Source organism: Malus sylvestris, chromosome 5 (genome assembly GCF_916048215.2).
Source record: "Malus sylvestris chromosome 5, drMalSylv7.2, whole genome shotgun sequence".
In the NCBI taxonomy this organism is placed as follows: Eukaryota; Viridiplantae; Streptophyta; class Magnoliopsida; order Rosales; family Rosaceae; genus Malus; species Malus sylvestris.
The window spans coordinates 5,092,208-5,109,923 of record NC_062264.1 but is presented as its reverse complement, the minus strand read 5'-3'; the positions used below and the strand labels follow the sequence as shown (position 1 = coordinate 5,109,923).

Below are 17,716 nucleotides of genomic sequence, written 5' to 3'. Positions count from 1 at the left end.
TAACGTTCTTCCGGAACGTGGAGAATAGAGTGCCTCAACAATGGTCAAGATTGTACCATTGGACAACATTATACGTGCCTTACCGTATCTTTCTATCAGGTTGGATGGGCCTGAGAGGGTTGTCAGAGGTGCATTCTTAGGTACGAAGTTAGTGAAATAGATGCGTTCACGCAAAACAGTATGCGTGGTTGCACTATCTGCCAGACAACTAACTTTCCCACTAGTCATACCTAGAATGAAAAACTAATTTGAATTGGTCACATGCATAAAAGTTTATAAAAACAAGTATCAATTCAAAATAATTTCATTTATTCAAGGATTAAAACTGAATATCCAAAATAAATCGCCAACTAATAATCCAAAACATGAAGGAAAATTGTTCAAAATCAACCAAAAACAAGGTGGGGTGCGGCCACTATGTGGAATTCGGCCCCAATTGTCTTATTTCAACTAAAAAAAAGTCTATGTTTAAGATTCTAATCTTCCATAGGAGTGGTATCCTCCTGAAAGTCAGAAACCTTCATCTTTGTAGTCTCCGGTTCGTCCACTTGCATGAAGTTTGATTTAAACTTCTTACGACGAGAATGATATTCATCTACAACCTTCTTGGGAGCACGGCAAATACGGGACCAATGGTCCTTTGAACCACAACAATAGCACATATCGTCATTCATTGTGGCAAGTGCTTTGCCCTTATTCTTGAAGTTCGGGGCCTTAGGAGCGAGGTTTGGGCGCTTCTGGGCTTTGTTTCCTCCCTTGGATGAGCCTTGACTCTGTTGACCTTGGTAGGATGGCTTCTGGCCGCCCTTACCACGCCTCTTTTTGGCGTTTTGGGTGCTGATTAGTGCTATAATGTGCGTCAGGCACAGCAGTAGCCCCAGTAGGTCGAGCTTGATGATTCTTCATCAACAGCTGGTTCTGCTTTTCAGCAAGAAGTAAAGCAGAGATCAAATCCGAGAACTTAGTGAACTTATGAGCTCTATATTGTTACTGCAGGACAATATTAGAAGCAGAGAAGGTCTAGTAGGTCTTCTCCAGGAGATCCTCTTCAATCAAAGTTTCATTGCAAAACTTGAGAAGTGATCGGATTCGACAAACTTCAAAATTATATTCATTCACAGACTTAAAGTCTTGGAAACGCAAGTGCTGCCAGTCGTGTCTTGCTTCAGGCAAGAATATGTCCTTTTGGTGATCGAAACGATCAGCCAAAGCAACCCATAATGCACGTGGATCCTCCTTAGCAATGTACTCAGTTTGCAGAGCGTCATGAATATGTCTTCGGATAAAGATCATAGCAGTAGCTTTTTCAGCTTCGCCAACAGGTTCAGTTGTTGCTTCTTCAATAGCAGGACGCAAGTTCTTGGCAGTGAGGTGGAGCTTCACATCTTGAACCCACTTGAGGTAGTTCCTTCCAGAAACCTCCAAAGCGGTGAAGTCAAGTTTGTTCAAATTCGACATGTTCCTATCACAAATAGATGGACAAGATGTGGTTAGTGTAATGGAGAAAAATCAATCCATTCACATAAGAGTAGAACATACAAGTTCTAATAGACATGTATTGGTTTAATTTTGCATGAAAAACTTCGGGTTTTCATGGGTGATATGTGTAAGAGAAAACTTCAAGTTTTCAAACAAGGCATGTTTATAAGAAACTTCGGGTTTCAAAGTAATTATGAACTTCAGGTTCATATATTCCTGCAGGCAAACACAAATATATATGCAACAAATATATGCAAAAATATTGTATAATGATAATTGAATTAATTTATTTGGTCTTCGGGGCCAAATTAAAGTGTGGGTGAAAATATAAAAACCCATATTATTTAAAAATATTAAATAATAAAATCTCGGGGCCTAAAAATATAGGCAAAGCCCACAGGTGGCACATGGAGCTTACGGGGAGACATGGGCAAGGGGAATGGTCTGCTGTGTGCAGCCCCAAAAAAAAAAATTCTTTTTTTTTTCTCACGGGTCGCTTCAGGCGAGCCAAATTTTTTTTTTGTTTTTGTTTTTTTTCCTCTTTTCCCGCACAGGCTGGGCCGTGACATCTCAGAGCAGCAGCAAGCCCAAAGGGCGCTGATGCAGTCCGAGGAACAGGAGCCCACTAGGGCTCGGGTTTTTGGGATCAAACACCCCAACGAGTGCTGGGTGTGTGTCGTCGGAGAAGAACACCGGACCTGGCGCTTCTGGCGTCGGTCGGGGTGTTGTTTAAGACTCGATTTGAGTCATGGTGACCATGGGGGTGAACGGAGATTTGAAAAAATCTCGATATTCATTGTAAAACCCTAGAAATTCGATTGTAATTTAAAAAAAAATTGAATTTTCAGACAAAAATTAGTCGAGGACGATTGCAGGTCGTCGGGGGTAACTGGGCATGGCTGCAGGCCATGTTGGTTGACGATTTCATGGGTGGCGACGCCTTCTGGGCGTCGGGTCTGGGTGTTGGGCCTGGAGCCATGGCTCCAGGATTGGTTCTCGACTCGGGAAAGCATGGGGGATGAGTTGGGCCATCGCAGGCTGCGGGCCTGGTGGCTTGTGGCTTGCATGGTGCAAGTGCACGGGTTCGAACATAACCCTAATTCCCCAATCGCAAAAAATAAATATTTTATTTTATTTTTAATTCAATTATATTAGATGCATGTATAATTCTAATGAATCACATATTTACGTCGATGCATATGAAAATAATAGTTTCAATGCATGTACATATGTAAGATTCAATTCATGGAAAATATCAAATTCACATAATTGTAGCAATTTTGGTTATGAAGCATACACAATTTATGTAGAATCTAAAATACGTTAAACATAAAGTTGGGTCATGCATCATGGTGAATGTTCATGCTATCAGGGCTTGCAAAATATCGAGTTAAAATCCGTTGTTTGGAAAGAACCTGATTGCGTGATGATATGGATGAACTGGTTTGATGCAGAAAAAATCTCCAACGTCAGATTCCTAAGCGCAGCGGTAGGAGCGTGCTGATAACGTGTTGTGGTCTATTTTTATCTGACAAAATAGAGGGGGCCGGCGGCAGTGGGAGAGAGAAGAGAGATGTGTGTTTGTAGAATTGTAGGGGAATGTGTATGTTGTTATCCCTCCTACATTGTGCCTTTATTTATAGTAGTAAAGGGAGAGAAGATATTCCTTCTCCTCCAAGTAATACAAGTTGTAATAGGAAAGGATAACTAGAATCAAATCTAATCTAGGATTTACACAATCATACTTATTCTAGGAATGTTTACAACATGTTGTGATTTTTTAGTGGTTTTATATTCACAGGGATAGTCATCATCAAAAGTGGGATTCACATTTATGACATGTAAGAAAAAACCATAACACCTTCCACAGTAGGTCGGAAAAAACAAATAAAATACCGATATATTGAACTCATATAAGAATCACACTTTTATATTGAGCCGAAAAAGTATGATACCAATTTATTGAACTCGCACTAGTATAGTAGTGGTGTAATATAAATCAAACTCAAGATGCCTGATTCTTATATATAGATATCATACTCAGATGAGCCATTGTGAAAGGCCTAAAAGTTTGTCTGGTAACAATATAAATTTGTGTTTGGTAGTAATGGTGGCGGTGGTAGTAGAGATGGTGGTTGAGACGAAATTGGTGTTGGTACCAATGATGGTTGAAATGGTGGTAGTAGGGAGGATAATGGGGTGGAGATGGTGGAGGTGGTGGTGGTCATTGTGTGGATAATGAGGTGGAGAATGTGGTGGTGATGGCTGCAACAGTGAGATGGTAGAGGTGGTGATAGTCATGGTGACGAGGGTGATGGCAGTCGATAATATGGTGGTGGTGGTGGACCGGTGGTGGCAGTAGAAGTGCAAGTGGTGGTTACCATGGTGAGACGGTGTCGGTTGTGGTGATGGTGAGACAGTGGATTATACGGTGGTAGCAGCAATGGTGGTGGATGGTGGTGATGTTAAAGATAGTGGTGGTGGTGGTGGTGGTGGTGGTGGTGATGATGGTGAGACGATAGAAAATTTTTGTTGTGGTGGTGGCAAGGATGGTGACGATGGTGGTAGTATACATGATTTTATTTATTTTTATTAAAACTCTAACCTAGGCTAAATATTGAAAATAGAGGTAAAATCATGCATATGCACCCTTGTGGGGGTTCTTCCAAACTTAGGCTAAATACTTTTTTTTTTTGTTTTTCATTTGCGGAGTTTATTTTCACAAAATAGTCAGCCAAACGCATTTTCATCCATTTTTCGTATATGCGAAATTAAAACTATTTTTCAAAAGGCTAACGAAGGGGTTCTAAATTCAACGGAATCAATTCAACAAAAAAAAAATTGAAATATGGGATATGGCTGCAAATATCAAGACAAGTTCCAAATATCCCAATCCATCTTATTTTACAAATAAATAATATGACGGCAGATGAATCAGCTATTTTAGGGACATAATTACATCATTTTTGTGTATGATTTACTAATATTTTGAAGGATGAAATTTCTCAATTTTTGTGTTTGATTTACTAATGTGCCTAAGATGACATTTCTCGGTTAAATTTTGTTATGCATATAAAGATCTGCTAGAATCTTTGAATTTGATTGTTTTTCCCCAAATTATCTAACCATGTAATATGGGAGTAAATATATATTTTTTTCCCTTCAGATAATACATATTTCATTGATTTGTGGAAAGTTTTAGACTTTAACGAATATGGATTGACATATGATTTAATTTTTTTTTTCACTTATAAGTAAAAATTTTAGTTTGAATCTTGTTGTTGACGATGTTACATTCCAGTCTCGACTCCACCGTAGCACAATATTGTCCGCTTTGAGCCCCGGCCACGCCCTCACAGTTTTGTTTCTGGGAATTCGTTTCTGGGAATTCAGATGAGAATTTCTCAGGGGGTCACCCATCCTAGGATTGGGATGGCCCGAACTCACTTAACTTTGGAGTTCCTATGGAACCCAAAACCAGTGAGTTCCCAAAAGGCATCATGCTATATAGAGGTGGGCACGTACATATAAGGCACATCACCCCCTCTCTGTTGGTCGATGTGGGATTTTACACTCCACCCCTTTTAGCGGCCCGACGTCCTTGTCGGCACACTCGCACTCTGCCGTAGCATGATATTGTCCTTTTTGGGCCCCAACCACGCACTCACGATTTTGTTTCTGGGAACTCAAACGAGAACTTTCCAGTGGGTCACCCATCCTAGGATTGCTCTCGCCCGATTTTGTTTCTAGGAACTCAGACGAGAACTTTCCAATGGCTCACCCATCCTAGGATTGCTCTACTTAGATTGCTCTTGCTCGAACTTGCTTAACTTCGGAATTCCGATGGAACCCGAAGCCAGTGAGTTCTCAAAAGGTCTCATGCTATATGGAGGTGAACATGTACATATAAGGCACATCACCCCTTCTCCGTTGATCGATGTGGGATGTTACAGACGACGAGTTCAATACTAATTTATTACCTAACTCTTAAATGTGTATCGTTATATAAAAAGGAATGTAAAGCGATCTCAAAGGCAAAATCATAGGCAAAGAAGAAAAAGTGACAGGCTCCACCAAGGCTACAAACAAATACTCAAAGACAAATAAGCAAACTGGCATACAATGTTGGTTGATTTTTCTTCGTTAACAGAGCATACAATTTGTTAATTTTGTTTTCATCAATAAAATGAAGTGCATATTTTTGTTCCCATAGATTGAGAGACTCTCTCAAAAGTGGAACTTTTTATGAACGGTCACTTCATATTTTTAGCATAATATTTTATAATTTTGACACGAGAATTGATGTTAAATTATGAGGTGACACATAATCCATAAAAAGTCTTAATTTGAGAGAGAGCTCCTTACCCTTTCTCCTCTCAGAATGTGTCTCCATTCCAAGGTTGAGGGATTCAGTTTTCTCTGCTTTTTATGTGATTTTCTTACGCTAAGAACCAGTTGTCTTACTAGTATCTGTCGATCTGGTTGGTCCAATACCAACTTTTCTCCTTTAGCTTTTTCCATACCTTACTCTTGGTCTTATCCTTTGCAGGAAAATGATGTGTTCTTGTATAAAAGTGAAATTTACGTTACACAAATTTAAATTGCGAAAATTAAAAAAAATAAGACTTAAGCACATGATGGAGGACATGTGGCAGCTCCCCGATACATCAGAAAAATCGCCTTTACACTGCTATTATGTTGCTGCAAATCTGGCACCTACCATGTTCTATTACCTATTTCGTGAACTGAGTCGAGAAAAACGTGAAAGAAATGTAGTAACAAGGTTAAAGAAGTAGATTATCATTCTTTCTCTTTCTCTTTTCATCTTCTTCCCTTCCCTCCTTTCACATTTCCTATTTTGTCATTCTTTTTCTATATAAAATTAGTACAATATGCTAACGTAGTTTAATCGTCACCGTTCAAATAGAATATGAGAGAAGGGAAGGGAAAAAAAAAAGGAAAGAGGTCTTTTCAACAATAAATATAGGAATGGGTTAGAGAAAACAATAAATATAGGAATAGATTAGAGAATCTGAGGGTGCATTTGTTGCGCCGGACTGTCTCGGACTGGACTAGCTGCCGGGACTAAGCTGGACTGGCTTAGACTGGACTAAGCTGGACTAACTTAGTGAAGCGTTTGATGTAATGTCGGACTAAGAAGCAGGATAAGAAAAACAGTACTGTTCACCAGATTTGTGTTTGCTTAGACTAGGACTACAAATTTTTGTCATTATGTAATAGAGTAATGCTACAAATCTCATGATATGGGTTAATTGGAGCATATTTTTGCCATGTATATTATGAATCTTAAAAAAAATTGACAATTGTTTTGTTTCTATTACCTGCTAATAGAATTGGGTTTAATTTGCAAATGTAGCTTGGTTTAAACTCTATCACCCAACAGAAGAAAAATAATAGTGCCCAATACATGCAACTTCAACAAATACAAGTACATAAGAAGATCTCCATAATTTAGAAAATCCTAGTTAACATTAGTTAACATTAGCCAAAATAGATCTCCATAATTTACAAAATGGCTAGTTAACATAAGCCAAAATACTAGTGCAAAGCTAAGTTATAAGCCATAACATAAGATTGTATGATTAATAAAATACATCCATGTTAACATTAATAAAATACATCCATGTTAACATTAGCCAAAATCCTCATCCGCTTGCGTTGTCGCTTAAAAGCCTTTGGACGAACACTTTCTTGAGTTCCGGTTTGATTGCCCTGAACACTCCCACATTTTTTGGTTTATCCAAAATAAGAGACAATGCATCAATTTGATCCATAGGAGAGAGACCCATTGCTTCAAGTTCATTAGCTATGTCAGTATGATCTGCAGTACCTTGAACTAAAGCTTCAGTTACCATTTGCATCCTCTTCCCACTTTCAACATAAAAATCTTTCAGTCCACTGATAATTGCCTCGGTTCCATCACTTGAACTTCCCACAGCTCTTTTCCTCTTTCTTTGGCTATTTTCAGATGGGGTGCTTTGTTGGCTTTGTTGGTTCATTGAAGAAACAAAATTTTCACCTCCAATATCACTTTCACCAACATGATCATGACTTTGTTCCTCCACCATTTGAGCAGGGGTTTCGGCTACATTACCCGTAGCCCGATCTTTTCCAAATATATATGCAAATCTATCAAACAGTGGAAAATGTTTGCTTCTCCATCCATCGGCTTCTTTATTTCTCTAAGATTATATCAACATAGCAAAACTAAAATTTAGTATGCGTAACAAATATAGCAGCAATAATATAACTAATGTATAAATAAAATAGGATATGAACCTGCACATAAGTTTGCCATGAGTCATCATTGTCAACTTCAACGCACTTTTTGACATCATTCCATGCAAATCCACTTGTGTTTATCATGTCAACGACCATACTATATGTTTTTTTCCATTTCTTCAACTTGGACTCAATATGTGGATTTGCCTTTATATTTGAATGAGGACATAAAACATTGACAGCTTTTGCTATTTCAACCAAAGTACCTTGTTTGAAAGCACCGGTGTCACACCGTTGCTTCCGAGCAACAAAATCCTCAAGAACTCCTAGTAATACTTCTTCCTCAAATGCTTCCCATTTACGCCTTCTTCCTTTTGGCTCTTGAGTAGCATTCAAAATATTTTCGTTATCCATACCTAAACAAAAAATATTTTAATGAAGGAAAATACCATACAAATAATCAATTTGCATAATATCCAATCAACTTGCATAATATCCAATCAACTTGCATAATATCCAATTAATTTGCATATCATCCAATCATTGTGCTAATATCTAACAAATGCATGATAAAAAGGAATACTAAAATAAAATATTATCATTAACACATATAGCTAGTTCGGTTGCTGGTTCCTAATTGCTCTCCACTCGTTATACATTTCCTGAGCCATATCATTCCTCTTTGCAGTCCACTGGTCAGATGTTTGAACACTACCAACATATTCACCTTCTTCTGTATTTTGTCCATCTTCTATTATTGGCAAATTCTCCATTGGATCTACAAACATCTCTTGCCTAATAAGATTGTGTAGTAGGCAACAAGCGGTAATTATTCGACCTTGTGTCCTTATTGGATAGAAAGATGGACTCCTTAGTATCGACCACCTTCCTTTTAGCAAGCCAAAACAACGTTCAATTACATTCCTTGCCTTAGAATGCTTCATGTTAAAATATTCTTCCTTATTAGAAGGTGTTCGTCCCTCCCATTCAGATAAATGATAAGGTATTCCTCTATAGGGTGCAAGGAATCTTTCACCATTTGTATAACCACCATCTACAAGGTAATAATAACCTAATAAAAAAAAAACAGACCTTATTAGTGTTTTGTAGTTGACAAACAGAACTAGACCTAACTTACAAAGTTGAGACTAAGTAATAGTCTTACCCGCTGGTACCTTAAAACCATTAGGCCTAGTAATTGCATCATGTAGCACTCTAGAGTCTGATGCGGAACCCTCCCACCCCGGAAACACATATATGAACTGCATATCTCCTGAACACACACCTAACACATTAGTTGCGACTCGACCCTTTCTTGTTCGGTATCTTGGTTTGTCAATTTCAGGTACATGCACATCAATGTGTGTTCCATCCAATGGTCCCAAGCAATTCTTAAAAAAAAAAGTTTTTGTTAATTTATACAAAGGGAATGAAGAGTTAAAGCTTAGGGAAAATGAAAAAAATTCTCATCATACCTTAAAACATCGCCACCTAGGATCTGTAGAATCAATAGGCACAGGCTGAGGGACTTTTAGTAGGATACCTTGTAATCGCAAAATTCCTTGCAATACGCTATTGAAATACCTACTTATAGTCTCTCCCGACCTATAAAATCTACCGCCAACACTACGATTCTTAGTATGATGTGTTAATATTTGTAAAGTCATACACACCTGCTCCTCTACAGACACCAAACCATCAGTTTTTACCCTCCCATCTTAACGAAGTAAGTCACATAATATGCCAAAAGTCCTTCTATCCATTCTCAATTCGTTGACACATTCAGGATCAGTATTCCCTATTATACCATTCAGATAACACAAACTAATCTCTCGTCTAATAAGTGAACGGTTAGTCAATGTGGGTCGTTCAACATGTCTCTGTTTGCCACGTAGCATCATCAACACAAGAATCGTACAAATGCAAATTGTCTCCAAATAAGACATCTCTAACAATAAGATCAATAAAAGCTTCCTTTGATCCATATCTATCCAAACAAAAAAAAAAAACAAAAAACAAATTAAGGACATTATATATGTAATATTTACTGTTATTAAGGGTGATGGAAATGAAGTGATTATGATACGAAATGAACTAGATCAAAGTAACTAGCGAAGTCACAATCCGAGGCATCAAATATACGGGTGGTGTTGGAAAAAAAAAAGTTATCATTAACCCGAGGCAACAAATATACAGGTGGCGTTGAAAAAAAAAAGTTATCATTAACCCGAGGCAACAAATATACAGGTGACGTTGAAAAAAAAAGTTATCATTAACCCGAGGCATCATATTCAAAATGTTCTACTCTTATACATCTATAAACATGTGTCTAAGAACACTAGTATGAGGATTGCTATCATTGCTAGGCATTGCATGTGAAGAGGGAAATTAAAGGACACCTGTAATGCAGTAGCCTTAGCCTTAGCCTTCCGTTTATGCTCCTCTTCTCTGCAACCAACAACCACAAAAAATTGCAATTCAGCATCAACCCCACACAATACAAAACATTCACATTGTAATATCATGGTTATAAACCAAGTACACACACACACACTCATGGACAAATGTGCAAAATACACATACATACTCACACTCACACTCACACTAACACACACACACGGACATACACACTCTCACACACGGACATACACTCACACACACCCTGCATACATACATACACACACACACACACACTGCATACATACATACACACACACACACACTGCATACATACATACACACACACACACACACACTCACACTGCATACACACACACACACTGCATACATACACACACACACACACACTGCATACATACACACACACGGCATACATACACACACACACACACACACACTGCATACATACACACACACACACTGCATACATACATACACACACACACACACACTGCATACACACACACACACACACACACACACACACTGCATACACACACACACACACACTGCATACACACTCACACACATACTCACATGGACATACACACTCTCACACACGGACATACACTCACACACACCCTGCATACATACATACATACACACACACACACATTACATACATACATACATACACACACACACACACACTGCATACACACACACACACACTGCATACATACACACACACACACTGCATACATACACACACACACACACTGCATACATACACACACACACACACTGCATACATACACACACACACACACACTGCATACATACACACACACACACACTACATACATACACACACACACACACGGCATACATACACACACACACACACTGGTCAGCTGCACACACTGCACTCACACGGACATACACACTCTCACACACGGACATACACTCACACACACACTGCATACATACACACACACACACTGCATACATACACACACACACACACACTGCATACATACACACACACACACACACTGCATACATACACACACACACACTGCATACATACACACACACACACACACTGCATACATACACACACACACACTGCATACATACACACACACACACACACTGCATACATACACACACACACACTGCATACATACACACACACACACACGGCATACATACACACACACACACACTGGTCAGCTGCACACACTGCACTCACACGGATATACACACTCTCACACACTGACATACACTCACACACACCCTGCATATACACACACACACACACACACTGCATACACACTCACACACATACTCACACGGACATACACACTCTCACACACGGACATACACTCACACACACCCTGCATACATACATACATACACACACACACACACACACATTGCATACATACATACATACACACACACACACACGCACACACTGCATACATACACACACACATACACACAATGCATACATACACACACAGAGATTACACACACACACACACACAGAGTATACACACACATATTACACTTACACACACACAGATTACACACACACACACACACAGAGTATACACAAACAGAGATTACACGCACACAGAGAGTATACACACACACACAGACAAACCAGAGTACACACACACATAGTATACACACACACGCACACACACACAGACACACACAGAGATTACACACACAGATTCTAATCTCAATTTGACATAAAAATTGATTTTGAAGTTTACCAGAAAAGTTGAAATACGAAAACCCCAAATTCTAATCTCAATTTGAACTAAAAATATGAAAACCCCAAATTCTAATCTCAATTCGACGAAATCAATCGAAGATTTGAAGCTTACCAGACTGTCTCCGACCAGATGAGGGCGAGAAGACGCAGAGATGAGGGTAAGGAGGACGACGACGAGGAAGCAGGGCAAGGTCGACGACGAGCGACGAGCAGGACGAGGGACGTTGGGGATCCTCGCAGAGATGAGGACGAGCAGGACGTTGGGGATCCTCGCGGTTTTCTCTCCGAGCTTACGAGTCCGCCCAAAATTGGGGTTCTTCGTTAAGAACTCGTAAGGAGGCGTGTAATCCGAGCGAGTCCCACCTAAGCCCATTAAAGCTAATCCGGTTGCACACCAAACACAGGACTATAGTCTAGTCCAGTCCAAGCCTTGCTAATCCTGTCAAACAAACGTGCCCTGAGAGTTTTAACAAGGGTAATTTTTGCAGAGTGCTAATAAACTCACCTACTGTCTTGTAAAATAACATCTAAGGACCAAAGCAAAAAGAAAAAACAATAACTTCTCTACAAGTATCTAAATTCCTCCAAATAAATATTTTCTTTATTTTCTATTCCTCTAGTTTAATCGTATATAACAGTTGTTCAAAATATTTTATTAATGAAACAATTATTTTAAAAATTGAAAAACGAAATGGAAGACCATGAGAAGGAATTGTGGTTGCTGCGGATTTGGATTGGATTATGAGGACGAAATTTTGGGAACGTGACCTTGTTCGTGGGACTCGGAAAAATGGAGGGGGGAGGGTTGTGTTGGAGACGGAAGGAAAGGTGCAATTGGTTAGAGATCTACGAAGTGACCGAATTCTGAAGCCTAAGCGGAATAAAAATAGGGAAAGGAGGTCATTTTGGAGATAAAGAGGGTGGGAAAAGAGCATTTTTGCATTTTAAACTTTTTAAAAGGGGGTAAGATAATAAAATGGCCGAAGAAATAAGCAAATGAGGTGAGCTTATCAACACTCTTTTTTGCGGATTCAAATGTCCTCCCAAGTATTTGGTACGTCAGCAAAACTAACAGCTCCCTCCTCCAACCTAGTTGATGAGAATGAGATTAAATAATGTGAAACACAAAAGAAGAGTACAAGGAGTAAGCGAGACATAATAGAGTGTAACACCTGAGTTTCGTCAATTGTCACTCTTGGATTGACTAAAGAGAATCGGTTGGAGCTTGTGAGGTGGTAGGTAGTCCAAACCTGATGTCAAATTTGTAATTACATTAACCTCACATCATCGTTCTTTTTGAGTTTCAATCACACTGACACATCGTGTTACTAATCCATGCATTATAATATAGGAAACAACAATTGTTATAGCACAAGTGAATTAGTTATAACATGTTAAATTACTAAGCAATCATTGGTCATACCATGTCGCAATTTTTGTACAACATGGTGACGCGATTCAAATCCAACACCCGACTAGTGAATTAGGATTCACTACTGCTCTGTCGTAACAACGAAAAAGAAAGTGCAGAATTAACTCAAAGTTTGTGTTTGAGAAGGTGAACTTCTGAAAGTTAGCGAAACCGTTTTAACAAGTTTGGTTTGAAAGACTGGAGTGCAATAATAACTTCAGAAGTTCACGTTATCAAACACGTTCAACTGGTCTTCACCCTGAAAAGATGTCTCTCCCAGCGAAGCATGAGGCTGACCGAACATAGAAGGAGGCTGAGTGTATGTAGAATCACGGTAATTCAATGGTTCGCCAAGATCATCCAGCTCCAAATATTGCTCATCGCCACCTAGTGGGATTTGACCCGGAGCACAAACAGAATTTGGCAAACTGGAGACACTACATCCTTCTTCACCGACTCTTGCTGCCTTGCCCAAATCTCCTAAATTGTCATACATATCATTAATAACGAGATGAGGCGTTGCACTAGCATTTCCAACAGGAATGGCATTACCAACCTCCTGCAAATAATGAAGAAGTTCTACATTAACATACTTTAGAAGTTCAAAGAACACTTGCAAGATAGTTTATTTGTACTCAAGTACTTACGGATTTAATTTTGTTCTATAAACAGATATAGATGCATAAGATATTCAAGATGCTGTAGTACATAATGAAATTATCAAAAACGACATTCAAAACCATCAACTTCTCAAGGCACGCCATCTATTTATAAACTCGGACAGTCACACCATCCAATTTTAAATTCTAGCTTCAAGAAATAACATTGGTATTATAATTATTAACAATAACTATAGAGTCCCAACTTCCACACAAAGGCTAATTTGTATCTTTCAACAACCTCTACGACATCAGTGATAGAACTTCAGTCACAGAAAGTATAGACGCTAACTCCTTGAATTCAACAAAATCTAACCTAACTCTATCTTGCCACATTATCACATATGCATTGGAAAGCTATAGCATGACCATAGTCTCACAACATAAACCTTTCTCAATTTTATAGTAGTGACGATTCCACCACTCAGAAAATGTAAATTCATTTCATGATTGGTGTTCCACTTACTATTAAACCATGAATGCTATAAACTACATGCAGAAAAGAGAGAAGGGCGTATTACACACCTTTATTTTTTCGTTTTCTTCAAATAATGAAGGGCTTTCTTCTGAGAAGCAAGCCAACATTGACAGGATATCATCCTCAGAAGTATGAGGCTCCTCCACTGTAGCATGATTGCTGGAAACCAGTTGGGAAACATTGCAAGAAAGTGGTACAACATCTGATATACACGATTCAGATGAAGGACCTATGCGTATACCATCATGGGTGTACGTGCTAGTAGTGATGGAACTATTGTAGTCACTCGGCAGAACAAGGTTTGGTACAGGCATATTTGCATGTGGGACTGCTTCTGAACAATTTTCAGCCTCATCATCACTCCAGTCTTCCTCCATAAGGGGCGCACCATATTGTGCACCATTTCTTGGCCCTGGCCCTTCTTTTTGAAAAATGGTACAGAGCACATACGATTCCTGCAATATGAGAAAGACAGAAAAAGTAATCAACACCGGCTAGCCATCCAAAGCAGTATAAGAAATTGTACAAAGTAACAGTTCGATTCAGAAGCATGAAAAAATTCTAATCAGCTGAAACATTAAAGAATAACAAATCTTTACAAAAGGAAAGTATATTACAAACTCGGTGCAGATTGACAAACAAATTTTACAGAAAACAAGGAAGAATACAAAATTATGAGAGGAAGAGTATCATCTACCTGAGGCACACCACGATTAGCTAGGTCCTTAGATTCAAGCCTATACTCATGCATAACCCAGTCTGTTCGGTCTCCTTTTGGAGCTCGACCTGTATGAAAAACCAATGTTTTTATCTTGCCCGCAACTTCACCATTGTAAAGAACAGATCTGTCATTTCCTGTGGCCTTCCAGTAACCACATTCAGTTGTACGTTTCGTTCTAGCCCCAGTTGGGTACTTCCTTTCTGTCGGACAAAAGAAGTACCATTTTAAATCTCCACTTTGCCAACTAGATTTGTCTGAAATATAAAAGCACAACACACTCAGAAACATATTACAAAGAAGGAAAGCCAAGGCTAATTACAATGACAAGGTATATAAAATAAAGACAAGAAAGAAAATAAGTTAGAATGACATATTACCTGGAAGATCCCAAGGAGCGTACTTATGAATGTCAACCTCTGCAACGAAGTTATAACGGAGTCTTTTCCCCATTACTTTCCTCTTCAAATAATATTGTACAAGCTCTACATCAGTTGGAGAAAACCGAAAACCAGGAGGCAACAATGATTTCCCTTTCCCCATTTACAATATACACGTCTCAACTATCTAACAATAACCTTAAATCCCAATGTGGAAATTCCTCACAAGATGCGAAGAAAATAAAGTATAGTCTTTTGAAACCAAGCAGCACGTCTCCTCAAGTCCAATGACGGAACAAGATCCTCCGCAAACACCAGAGCCTACCTCGGTTCATAAAACAAAACAATCGAATAATTGATGGATGCTCGTTGTTGAGATCAAAAGACATTGGCTGCACTCCTGTTATCCAACATTATTAGACATACATACTCAGATTAAGCAGCAAATACCAAAAAAAAAAAAAAATATATATATATATATATATATATATATATATATATATATATCAGAACTTGATATCTGCAAAACATAAATAGGGCAATGCACTTATTCAAATTGAGCAGATCAAAGCAACATATTTCACATTCAAAATAACAAACCTGAATACACACTAGAGACAATAATTTTCGACACAAAATTATATAAAAATACGAAAGAAAAAAAAATAAAACTCAGATCGTTGAATTGAAACAATCACAAAAGCCGGACAAGAATAATTAAAACCGGACAGAATTCTAGTCGCCGAATAAAGACAATTAGATAGAAATCAATGTACGTTGATCCCTTTTTATCATATTTCCGCATTCACATCCAAAATTTACCAAATACTCTAGTGAGGGAGAACGAAATTTGAACAGAGAGAAAAAAAAACCCTAAATAGAGGAAAAAGCAAGACATTTATATAGAGTATAGAGCGAGAGAACGTGATCAGAAAATCAAACGGCGGCGATCATTAGGATCTCACCGGAGGATTGGAAAAAAAAAAAAGATGATCAAAACCTAAAAAGAAAACGAAAATGTTGAGGTCGACTGAAACAGTGAACGAAGAGAGAGAAACGTACCTTGCGATGGGGGAACTGGCGAAGGCAGATTGGACGGGGGGAATCGGCGGCGATTGCGCTGATGGGAGGGCGGAAGTGGAAGAGCCAACTGGAAGAAGAGAGCTGCTCCGGGCGAGTTCAATTTACTTGTTCTCCATGATCGGGGTTTATGGGGTTTATATTTTTGAATTCTCTGCCAAACATAAAATTTTCATTTTATTTTTTATTTTATTTTTCAGGCATAACTCAAACGGGTTTTTCTGGCCCGGGCCCAGATGAGGATGGGCTTTAAAAATCCTCTGCCCAAATGCAGCCCGGACCTAGATCCTACGCTCCTTTTTATTTTTTTACAAAACAAAAAGGGGAAGTCAGAGTTATCTACCATTTTTGGAGGTCAGGAAGACTTACAGAGATATTTCAGCCTTCCCTGGCCACATCAAGTAGACTCCCATCTATTTTATGTATTTTGGAAGCTAGAATTCATGCCCTTATCACTGAGTTACTTGATGTGGTTTTAGATGCTATGCTATCTGAACTTATCTTCTTTCGACTTTATACTCAACTCTCAATTTTTTTGTTTTTTTAATACAAACCATATCAAACTCTTCATTCATGACATTCAATCTAAGACCTCTCATGAACTTAGCAATTTTTAATAGTTATGTCTTCAAAGTATCCATTTTTAGTAGAGCGGAATAAAAAACCCAAAGAACCCAAAAACCAACCCGAGGCAAAAAAAACACCCCCCCCCCGGGCCCCCGAAGAAAACTGAGTTCACTAAAAGCGAGGGAAACCGAACCAAAATCCGAAGCAACGATTTAAACTCTAGGGACTAATGTGAAACTCAGAGTAACTAAAAAGACCAAAAGTGAAATTTAGTACTGCAAATTTAATTGCAGCGCAAGGATAATAATTAATTCAGTCAATTTATTTATGAAATTAGCAATTAAAATTGTGAGTTTTCTAAATGTCGCACACCAAATTGTGAAAGAAATTTGTAACTAAGCAATCACATTGAAATTTGGAGAAATTATTAGATAATACAGTACCGCCGCGTGGCACTGACAGCTGGTAGTACCTACCAACAAAAGCATGACACGTGACAAAGTTCACATCTT

General features: G+C 38.6%; 2 protein-coding genes across 3 annotated transcripts; both read right to left on the bottom strand.

The window, feature by feature from the left end:
• Positions 1–6,923: 6,923 nt before the first annotated feature.
• On the bottom strand, positions 6,924–12,634 carry LOC126620976 (uncharacterized). Of its 2 annotated transcripts, XM_050289316.1 has the most exons (4): positions 12,024–12,634; positions 10,122–10,170; positions 7,780–8,138; positions 6,924–7,682 (listed from the first exon to the last, which is right to left on the bottom strand). In XM_050289316.1, the coding sequence occupies exons 3-4, from the start codon at positions 8,134–8,136 to the stop codon at positions 7,146–7,148; spliced, it is 894 nt and encodes a 297-aa protein (XP_050145273.1). In that variant the 5' UTR covers positions 8,137–8,138; positions 10,122–10,170; positions 12,024–12,634; the 3' UTR covers positions 6,924–7,145. The 2 variants fall into 2 exon arrangements, with proteins under 2 accessions (XP_050145273.1, XP_050145272.1); XM_050289315.1 differs by lacking the exon at positions 12,024–12,634 and having other exon boundaries at positions 10,122–10,463.
• Positions 12,635–13,236: 602 nt separating this feature from the next.
• Positions 13,237–16,783, bottom strand: LOC126620974 (NAC domain-containing protein 82-like). The gene is made up of 5 exons (XM_050289314.1): positions 16,620–16,783; positions 15,558–15,957; positions 15,157–15,434; positions 14,507–14,914; positions 13,237–13,881 (listed from the first exon to the last, which is right to left on the bottom strand). Exons 2-5 carry the CDS (start codon positions 15,718–15,720, stop codon positions 13,540–13,542), a joined length of 1,191 nt encoding a protein of 396 aa, XP_050145271.1. The 5' UTR covers positions 15,721–15,957; positions 16,620–16,783; the 3' UTR covers positions 13,237–13,539.
• Positions 16,784–17,716: the final 933 nt, after the last annotated feature.

Coding starts and splice junctions, on each gene's coding strand:
- LOC126620974 (XM_050289314.1), bottom strand. CDS start 15,720: ATGGGGAAAGGGAAATCATTGTTGCCTCCTGGTTTTCGGTTTTCTCCA. Junction 14,915..15,156: donor CTAATCGTGGTGTGCCTCAG/GTAGATGATACT, acceptor CTCATATTGCAG/GAATCGTATGTGCTCTGTAC. Junction 13,882..14,506: donor AAGAAAACGAAAAAATAAAG/GTGTGTAATACG, acceptor CATTATTTGCAG/GAGGTTGGTAATGCCATTCC.
- LOC126620976 (XM_050289316.1), bottom strand. CDS start 8,136: ATGGATAACGAAAATATTTTGAATGCTACTCAAGAGCCAAAAGGAAGA. Junction 7,683..7,779: donor CATGGCAAACTTATGTGCAG/GTTCATATCCTA, acceptor ATATAATCTTAG/AGAAATAAAGAAGCCGATGG.